General features: G+C 51.6%; 1 protein-coding gene across 4 annotated transcripts in view; it reads left to right on the top strand.

Moving 5' to 3' along the window:
* The first annotated feature begins 2467 nt into the window (after nt 1-2467).
* Nucleotides 2468-10287, top strand: part of CUNH17orf49 (chromosome unknown C17orf49 homolog) — an 11188-nt gene continuing 3368 nt past the window's right edge. For 2 of the 4 annotated variants that reach the window (XM_018561989.1, XM_018561990.1), the window contains exons 1-4: nt 2468-2805; nt 5274-5368; nt 6107-6208; nt 10076-10275. In XM_018561989.1, the coding sequence (XP_018417491.1) occupies nt 2785-2805; nt 5274-5368; nt 6107-6208; nt 10076-10275 (418 nt within the window). In that variant the 5' untranslated portion in view covers nt 2468-2784. The remainder of the gene's footprint in view (nt 2806-5273; nt 5369-6106; nt 6209-10075; nt 10276-10287) is intronic. The other 2 variants (XM_018561991.1, XM_018561993.1) reach the window with 1 other exon arrangement.

Genomic DNA, 10287 nt, shown 5'->3' on the forward strand with positions numbered 1-10287 from the left:
TCATGGACTCCACTAGACCTCTGAAGGTGTGCTGTGGTATCTGGCACCAAGCCGTCAGCAGCAGATCCTTTAACCCTTTCGCTGCCAACGGGCCCCTCTAAACAGACTCCCGGACTCTGTTCAGCTGTGTAAAGCGATTCTGGCAGGCTGGTCACCTCCAAGGCCCCCCCCTGCTTTCCCAGGCTCCGCTGGCCCCCCTTGCGAGCCCAGGACCATCATCACGGGAGAGAGTCTGGCTACAGAAGCCAGGGAAGAAGCTATTGAAGCCTGATCTGTAGTAGGGATGCACCGATACCGCTTTTTCGGTATCTAGTACCGATATTTTTTTTTTCCGGGACTCGCCGTCGCCAAAAGTCCCATTAAGGAAGCCGGGCGGTGTGTAATGACTCGCCACTCAGCTTCCCGATTAGACGGGAAACCGTCTCTAGTATCGGAGCATTCCTATTAAAAAGTTTCTTTGCAGTGGAAAGGTGACACTAGAACAGTGGTGTGACAAGGGGGGTGTAGGGGGTGCGGCCCGCACCCGGGTGACACCATTGGAGGGGTGACACCAAAATGACTGACAGTCATTTTGGTATCACCCCCTCTAAAGAAGTCGGGCACTCAGTCATGCACCGAGAGTGTCAGGAGAGAGGAGGGGACCTGGCGGCATACCTCATCCCGTCGGGTGAACGTCCCCTCCTCTCTGCCGGTGCCCATCACCAAGATGGCCGCCGGCAGGCATCAATTGGATAGCCGCGCATGCGCAATAACATCATGGCGGGGTGTCACCCGTTACCCGCTCCTGGTTGGCACCCGGCCTCGGGACGCCCCTGCACTAGAATTACTTGTACGAGCTTTTCAAGTATCGTCCTTAGACAATTTGGGGTACCGTATTTTATTGCCTTTTCACGGTCGCACGCAATTTCTAACCTCGGCATGTGGGGTATCTATTTATTTCTATCTTTTCCCGGCTGCGGCAGTCAGAGAAATGACAGGCTGAAGGTGGAATGGATGTAATACACATCAGTTCCTTATTCAGAGGGGAGATGAGACGCTGGTATGGGGCGCCGTCCTGGTCCCGGGCCCACGTGAAGGACAGCAGAGCCCGGGATAGTCAGCAGTGGAGGGAGGGTGTCGCACACTTCCCGCACCCCTCCCTCACACTTCCCGCTCTATAGCCACCCTTCCCACTTGCATATTTCAAAGGCTTCAGTTTGTCAACCTTTCCCGCTCCCAATTGCAAGTGGGAGAGGGAAGGGGCGTTTTTTAAACACCCACCCGCACTTATGGGCGGCAGCTGTCCAGCCATTTATATAAAGTCGGTCAGACGTCAAGCAGTTAGGGAAAACAGTGTTATCACCTTCAGGCACTGGCGGAACTACCAGGGTCGCAAATGAGACCGGGCCCTGGCGTTCCGCCTGTTGGGGGGGCCAGAGAGGAAGCAGAGGGCCTGAAAGCTTCCTCATGCTGTCCCCCCCTCCAGATAGCGCCACTCCATCCCCCGCCGCTCTGAATGTACGGCGGCTGTGCGGGGATAGAGAGGCTCTGTCTGTCCCTTGTCAGCCTGGCGGAGCTGCTACCGACACAGCAGGCACCGCCAGGCAGCACATCCTTCAGCTGGGAGAGGACCCTCTCCACTCAGCCCCGCCCCCTGACCGCCAAAGATGAGGAAGCTGAGCAGCTGTAGGAGTCAGGTAAGTCCGGTGTGTGGGGGAAGGGGGGGTAGGAAGTTGTTGTTATTATTTACATTATAATGTATTGCTGGGGCTTGTAGTCCAGCATAGCTAGTGGTATTCTGCATTGCTGTATAATGATTATACAGCAATGCAGAATAGCACCAATTATGCGGGACCACAAGTCCCAGCAATACATTATATTATTAAGTAGGGATGCAATAGTGCCAAGGGGAACTCCATTTGCATGCACTATTTTTGCTGACCGCAACGGAACGCAGGCGTTGATTTGCCATGTGTTCCGGTGCAGGCAATCGAACTGCGGTGCCATTGACTTTAATGCACCGCCACGCCCCCTCCCACCCTAGAACGCAGTGAGCCGGCCGGGATGCGATCCAGTGTGTTCCAGCACCAAATCGGGCCGGAACACACTGGAGCTGGTGTGAACTAGCCCTGAAAGTCATAACATACATACTGTTTATTTCATAGAATTTTGGATTTCGCTAATGAAAACATGAACGGGCAACCACAGACCAGAACTGCGTTACCCATAGCAACCAATTAGGATCCTTACCAACTATAAAGTTCTGTAATGTCAGTGGATGCTGACCGGTTGCTATGGGCAACATGATCTGCACATCTTCCTAAAGTCATAACCCCAATGTGCTATGTTATTCCATGAGGTGCTGAGCAGATTGTTGGCACTATAGGAATCCTGTGTAGTAATAATATTTAGATTCTATCTCAGGTATTGTAACCTTATTGTTTCGCTCAGCCAATCAGCAGTGACCCTTCAGCCAATAGAAGCACGGCCTGGCCGATAACCTACCAATAGGAACACAAGAGTGGGCGGGAACGTCCGGCTGTGATGGGCAGGCGACGCCAACCAATAGCCGCGCGCCTCAGCCGTAGGCGGGAGCCACCGTGTTGTTCGAGCGTCAGCGGAAGGAACCAATAGCGGCCGAGCCCGAGGTGTGCGGGCAGCGAATAGGGGGGCAAGAGAAAGCGGCTGCTCGGCGGTGTCAGGTCGCCTAACCGTCAGTCGCTCGGCACGGGGCGAGGGGGAACGAAGAAATCCTTGGCTCGCTCCAGTATCGCCCCGGGTACCCGCCCCCCTCATTTCGGCGCCATGACGTCAGCATCCACCAAGGTGAGCGGGAGGCCAAGGAGGTCCCTGATTGAAGGGGAGGAGTCACGTGGCACGATCGCGCAGCATTTTGGGATTTGTAGTTAGGAAGAGATGGCTAATTCGTTGCTAGTGTATGTGTGAGGGCAGCTGCTGAACTACAGATCCCAGCGTGACTAGCGACGATACAAAGTCAGCTTACTGCTACAATGGTCGGGGCCATCTACGCTGCATAAATGTGTTACTGTTTCCATTATTCTATAATAATAATGACAGTTACTATTGTTACCATTATCTGTGTGCTCATAATAGAAATAGTAACATTGTTCTAACAGATGTTAATGTCGCTGCCCTAATTGCTAATATTGTTACAATTCTTTTTAAAGGAAAAGTCCACCTTTTGCAAAAAAAATATAATAAATGCACCTGCGCTAACCAAATACAAAATGTGCATTCATGAAATGTTTGCATTGAAGCCTGCAGAGCAACTGTGACCTGTGAGTCCTGGGTGCAATACACAGGCCCCCTGCATAGGGTTGCCACCTTTTGTTCAAGTGATACCCGAACACTCTAGCGACTAGGGTTGCCACCTGTCCAGGATTCACCTGGACAGTCCAGGTTTTGAATGCTGTGTTCGGGTTTCATGGCACCAGAAACCCGGACACAAGATGTCAGGCAGACAGGGGCAACCAAGATTAAGATAGGGGCTACTGGCCCCCCACTGAAAATAGTCTCAACTGTGTTATGTACATAAGAATGGGCGGTGCTTTTTACATATGAATAAGCCACGACTCATTCTCCCAAAAAAATTTCAGCGCGTCGCTAGAGTGTTCGGGTTTCACTTGAAGAAAAGGTGGCAACCCTACTAGCGACGCATGGACATTTTTGTTCTTGGAAGAATGAGTCATGGCTTATTCATATGTAAATAGTGCCACCCTTTCATATGTGAATATCAAAGCTGAGACCATTTTCAGTGGGGGGCCAGTAGCCCCTACATGAATTTTGGTTGGCCCTGCCTGCCTGACATCTTGTGTCTGGGTTTCTGCTGCCATGAAACCCGGACACAGTATTCAAAACCCGGACTGTCCGGGTGAATCCTGGACACGTGGCAACCCTACCCCTGCATTGGTTACATCCCAGCCCCCTGTTATTGTGGGTAGGGAGGTTTCTATGCTCCTCGGCTCCATCTAGTGGCCATACAGCTCTGCAACCCTCGTTCGCACAGTTAATAACTATGCGAACGGGTTACAAATCAGCCCCACGGTACTATGGGCTGTGGATATGATCAATTTTGGCAGGGGTTCCCGGAAGATTATTTCAAGGATCCCTCAGGGGTAAAAAGGATAAGAAAGGCTGATCTAGATGAGTTCATACAGATCCAATGAGTTCCGATGTGTTAATCAGGGCCGGATTTCCCACAAGGCCACCGAGACCCGGCCATGGGGCGTCAGGGAGTAGAGGGGCGGCGGGGGTGTGGAATTCCTATCATCCGATGCCCAGGACATGCAGTTACGGGTGGATTAGTATTTTTCTACATTTAGCCCTGCTTCGGGCAAGCACAGCTAAATGTAGAACAGGGGGGGAAGTGATTTCAGCGATACTTGTAATTAGCCTGCTTGTCCGTCCGTCTCCCCGCCACCCCTCCTTCATGGTCCGCCCCCTCCTCCGACTGCCTCTGGCCGCCTTCCTCCCCGCTGTGGTTTTAGGGGTCCCCTGCTCTTCTGGGGGACCCTGGACCACAGCTAATTAGTTCAGGATGCAGAGCGGAGAAGGTCTGTTCCAGGGGTAGACAACCTTGGCACACCACCTGTGGGCAAACTGCAAATGCCATCATGCTTCTACCTCTGGGAGCTATGGCTGTCAGAGTCTATGCCTCATGGGACTTGCAGTTCCACAGCAGCTGGAGGGCCAAAGTTGCCTACCCCTGGTCTGTTCTTCGCTCTGCGCCGTGTGAACACTATGACATGAGAGCTGCACTCGCAGCCTTCCCCTCTCAGCTGCCACAGGAGTTCCAGCACAGTGCCATAAAGAGAACCTGTCACCTCCAAATGCTATCACACAGGGGGCTTGTTAGCTCCTGTGTGATAGCAATAAAGTTAAGTACAGAAATAAAAATTGATAAAAAGCAGAAAATAATAAAGTAAATACAAAAGTAAAAGATAATTAAAATAAAAAGTGATAAAAAAAATTAAGAAGTGATAAAAAAAGTAAAAAAATAATAAAGAAGAAAAAAAATTAAAACCAACCCCGCCGTCCGGTTGCCATACTCCATTGGGGGGTATTGGCAGGAGGGGGAGGGGGGCGCATTGAGGAACCTGGCCTTGGGGCAGCAGAGAGAGTAAATCCGGCCCTGGCGTTAATACAGATATAGATAGACGGTATATCACAATTATATATATTTATTTTACAGTATGACAGAACTATATTGTGTTACCATACTTGTGAACGCCGTGATCCTCACTGTACGATGTGTTATCTCCGTGTCCGCACAGGTCGGGGAGATCTTCTCTGCAGCCGGAGCTGCCTTCACCAAACTAGGAGAACTGACCATGCAGCTCCACCCCGTGACGGATTCCTCGCCGGCGGGGTAAATGTCCCATAGACCTGCTACTAACCCGTCCCTGCTAAAGACTTTGTTCCTTTCACCTCTCTGATTACTCGGAGCCGCTCTGCAAAGTTCCGGGGGGAGAAACATTAAACGTTTCCAGTTTTGTTACATATTATCACTGTGATATCCAGTTTGTAATTTAGCGCAAAGTGTTTGTAAAGCTAACTTTTATTTTTTCCTTTAGATTTGGATACAGTTAGGAGCCCTGTTAGGTTTCTTTTATACTGTCCGTGACCCATCGGGGAGATTTGCCCGTCACTTCCTGTCTCGGAGACCTAGCAGGAAGTGAGAGGAGATGTCTATAATGAGAGGGGGGATCTTCTACCACTTCCTGTCCTGGTCACCGGAACAAATAAAGAGGGCAACTCTCCATAGCGGGGACTCAGCACTCTGCAGGTTGTCGCTACTTTATTATTTATTATTAGGTTTTGGCTTTACATACATTTTGTTGATTTGTGCCAGGAGAGGGCAACCTCAGGACTCCAGCTGCAATGAAACTACAAATCCCATGAGGCAAGTCTCTGACAGCCACAGACATGACTCCCAGGGTTTCTGGGGGTGCCTGCCCCTGTTTCATGCTGTAGATTCCTGTAATGTGTTCTCCGCTGTGAGTCCCTGTTCTCTGTCCTGTTGTGTCTTCTTCCACTTATGTTAATGCCCCTCCCCCCATTGCCACGGCTCTGCTTTCACTCCTCATTCCTACTTGTGTCTCCTCAGGGCCCGCTGGACAGACAATGAGATTCAGATGTTGCATGCGGCTGTCAGACGTTTCGGGGAAGACTTAAATCAGATCAGCTCAGTAATCAAGGAGAGGACAGTGTAAGGAGAATGGGGGGTGTGGTAGAGGGGTACATTGCATGGCTGAAAGATTGAGGACACCTGACCATCACCCTTGACCTGTGGACACCTGACCTGTGAACACCTGACCATCATCCCTGACCTTTGGACCCCTGAACTGTGGACACTTGACCATCACCCTTGACCTGTGGACACCTGACCATCACACTTGTCCTGTGGACACCTGACCATCACACTTGACCTGTGGACACCTGACCATCAAACTTGACCTGTGGACACCTGACCATCACACTTGACCTTTGGACACCTGACCATCACACTTGACTTGTGGACACCTGACCATCACACTTGACCTGTGGACACCTGACCATCACACCTGACCATCACACCTGACCTGTGGACACCTGACCATCACACCTGGCCTGTGGTCACCTGACCATCACCCTTGACCTGTGGACACCTGACCATCACCCTTGACCTGTGGACACCTGACCATCACACTTGTCCTGTGGACACCTGACCATCACACTTGACCTGTGGACACCTGACCATCACCCTTGACCTGTGGACACCTGACCATCACACTTGACCTGTGGATGTCTGACCATCACACTTGACCTGTGGACACTTGACCATCACACCTGGCCTGTGGACACCTAACCATCACACCTTGCCTGTGGACACCTGACCATCACACCTGACTTGTGGACACCTGACCATCACACCTGGCCTGTGGATACCTGACCATCACATGGGTTGGACATCCCATTCCAAAACCATGTCCATTACTATGGAGTTCCACCCACCCTTCCCCATACCTTAGTGGCTGTACGAGCCGCCACTCTTTTGGGAAGGGGTGTACCTGTAGGAATAGTTCCCAGTTAGCCAAAAAGAGCCTATGTGAGTTCAGGTACTGATGTTAGATGGGGAGACCTGACATCCCGAGGTGTTTAAAGCTGACCTCCATCTTTCCCTTTAGTCTTGCACGGTTGTACCGGCTCCTCTCCTGGACTGAAATTGTTTTCTCTGATCTCACTGCACACTGGGAGCTTCTCACAATGTGCATTAGAAGCTGCAGCAAGTCAGAGCCACCCTCATTGCCTGGCTGGAGGAGGTCCAGCATCATCTAGCCCAGGGATATGCCGCTGCCTCTGGGAGTCATGCCTATGGCTGTCAGAGTCTTGCAATGCCTTATGGGACTTGTAGTTCCACAACAGTTGGAGTGCCGAGGTTGCCTACTCCTGGTCTAGCACTTTCCTCTACAGCCTGACTGTCCCTGGCCCGCCCCTTTCATTCACCCCTCCCCCCATTGCCACGGCTCTGCTTTCACTCCTCATTCCTACTTGTGTCTCCTCAGGGCCCGCTGGACAGACAATGAGATTCAGATGTTGCATGCGGCTGTCAGACGTTTCGGGGAAGACTTAAATCAGATCAGCTCAGTAATCAAGGAGAGGACAGTGTAAGGAGAATGGGGGGTGTGGTAGAGGGGTACATTGCATGGCTGAAAGATTGAGGACACCTGACCATCACCCTTGACCTGTGGACACCTGACCTGTGCACACCTGACCATCATCCCTGACCTTTGGACCCCTGAACTGTGGACACTTGACCATCACCCTTGACCTGTGGACACCTGACCATCACACTTGACCTGTGGACACCTGACCATCAAACTTGACCTGTGGACACCTGACCATCACACTTGACCTTTGGACACCTGACCATCACACTTGACTTGTGGACACCTGACCATCACACTTGACCTGTGGACACCTGACCATCACACTTGACCTGTGGACACCTGACCATCACACTTGACCATCACACCTGACCTGTGGACACCTGACCATCACACCTGGCCTGTGGTCACCTGACCATCACCCTTGACCTGTGGACACCTGACCATCACACTTGTCCTGTGGACACCTGACCATCACACTTGACCTGTGGACACCTGACCATCACCCTTGACCTGTGGACACCTGACCATCACACTTGACCTGTGGATGTCTGACCATCACACTTGACCTGTGGACACTTGACCATCACACCTGGCCTGTGGACACCTAACCATCACACCTTGCCTGTGGACACCTGACCATCACACCTGACTTGTGGACACCTGACCATCACACCTGGCCTGTGGATACCTGACCATCACATGGGTTGGACATCCCATTCCAAAACCATGTCCATTACTATGGAGTTCCACCCACCCTTCCCCATACCTTAGTGGCTGTACGAGCCGCCACTCTTTTGGGAAGGGGTGTACCTGTAGGAATAGTTCCCAGTTAGCCAAAAAGAGCCTATGTGAGTTCAGGTACTGATGTTAGATGGGGAGACCTGACATCCCGAGGTGTTTAAAGCTGACCTCCATCTTTCCCTTTAGTCTTGCACGGTTGTACCGGCTCCTCTCCTGGACTGAAATTGTTTTCTCTGATCTCACTGCACACTGGGAGCTTCTCACAATGTGCATTAGAAGCTGCAGCAAGTCAGAGCCACCCTCATTGCCTGGCTGGAGGAGGTCCAGCATCATCTAGCCCAGGGATATGCCGCTGCCTCTGGGAGTCATGCCTATGGCTGTCAGAGTCTTGCAATGCCTTATGGGACTTGTAGTTCCACAACAGTTGGAGTGCCGAGGTTGCCTACTCCTGGTCTAGCACTTTCCTCTACAGCCTGACTGTCCCTGGCCCGCCCCTTTCATTCATTGGATTTCTGGCTTGTCAGTCATGGAGGTTCACCATCAAATGTGGGCGTTACACTAACATTCTGAATTTAAAGGAATCATGCATAGGAACGCCCACTCCTTCAGACTGACATCAGCATCCGCCTAGAGTTCTAGTAGCCAATAGGAAACCTTCGCACTGTACGCATGTAAATGTGCACAAATGCAGAAGTTGCGCTTCCTACACAGGATCTTGTTGTTAATTTCTGTCAGGAAGATCCTGCGCTCTGGTAGCGTATTTTCACGCGGCGGGGTGCATGAGGCCTTACACTTCTCTTTCCTATGGGGACACAAAGGAAGAAAGTAGAGACGCACCAATACCGGTTTTTCGGTATCGAGTACCGATTTTTTGCTTTTGGTACTCACTGACACTGAGTACCGATACTGGTGATTGGCGGGGAAACCAGATTCCCAGCTAATCAGCTTCAAGCCAGCTTCCTGGCCAATCAGAAAGCCGGGCAGCGAGTAATGACCTGCCTCCCGACTTCCTAATTGGCCAGAAAGCGGGCTCCACGCTCATTGGCTGGAAGGCTGGCTACCCAGCCAATCAATGCTGATTGGAAGGCTGGCTACCCAGCCAATCAATGCTGATTGGCCAGAAAGCCGGCTTCCCTGACAATCAGCATAGAGCTGGCTTCCTGGCCAATCAGGAAGCCTGAGGGCGAGTCATCACCTGGTGTCAAGGAAGCATGGAGATGGCTACCTGGCTAATTGGGAAGCAGAGTGGCCAGTCATTACGCGCCACCTGGCTTCCTTATAGGGACTTTTGGTGTTGGCGAGTACCAAAAAAAATAAATACCCGGTATCGGGTCATTACTCGCCACCCATCTTCCTAATTGTCCGGGATGCCGGCTCCATGTTCCCCTCGGCACTGCTGGTCAGAGGAAATTTTCCTCTGACCAGAGATTCAGGTATCAGAGGGTTTGGACGAGCACTCACCCAAATGCTCGGTATCGGCACCCCCCTCCCCCATTTCTGGTGTCACAGGGACAGGAAATGAAGCAAGACCTAACCTTCTAACCCCTCTGTCTTTGTCGTTTGCTCTAGAGCTCTATGTGCCACTCATGCTGTTACGTTTCCTCACCCAACCCCCCATCTAAAACTCATTAAAGTGCGCCTCCATCTTGTTCTTCAGCCGCCATTTTGCATTTGTCTCCTGGCAGGGCACAGATTAAGTACACTGTGAAAAAGAAGATCTACGATGACAGCGGGGTCCCCATGCCTTCAGATTCTCCCCGGAAAGTGGCAAAGAAGGCCGCGCCAGTTTCCTCTTCGGTTGGCATGGTGACGGCGCCGCAGGTCGGCGGTACGACGGCAATACCCGAGGGGTCACAGGGTGCTATGAGGAAACGCAAATCCTCTGGTGAGAAGGGGG

This window comes from Nanorana parkeri, unplaced genomic scaffold (genome assembly GCF_000935625.1).
Source record: "Nanorana parkeri isolate BGI_ZX_2015 unplaced genomic scaffold, ASM93562v1 scaffold554, whole genome shotgun sequence".
In the NCBI taxonomy this organism is placed as follows: Eukaryota; Metazoa; Chordata; class Amphibia; order Anura; family Dicroglossidae; genus Nanorana; species Nanorana parkeri.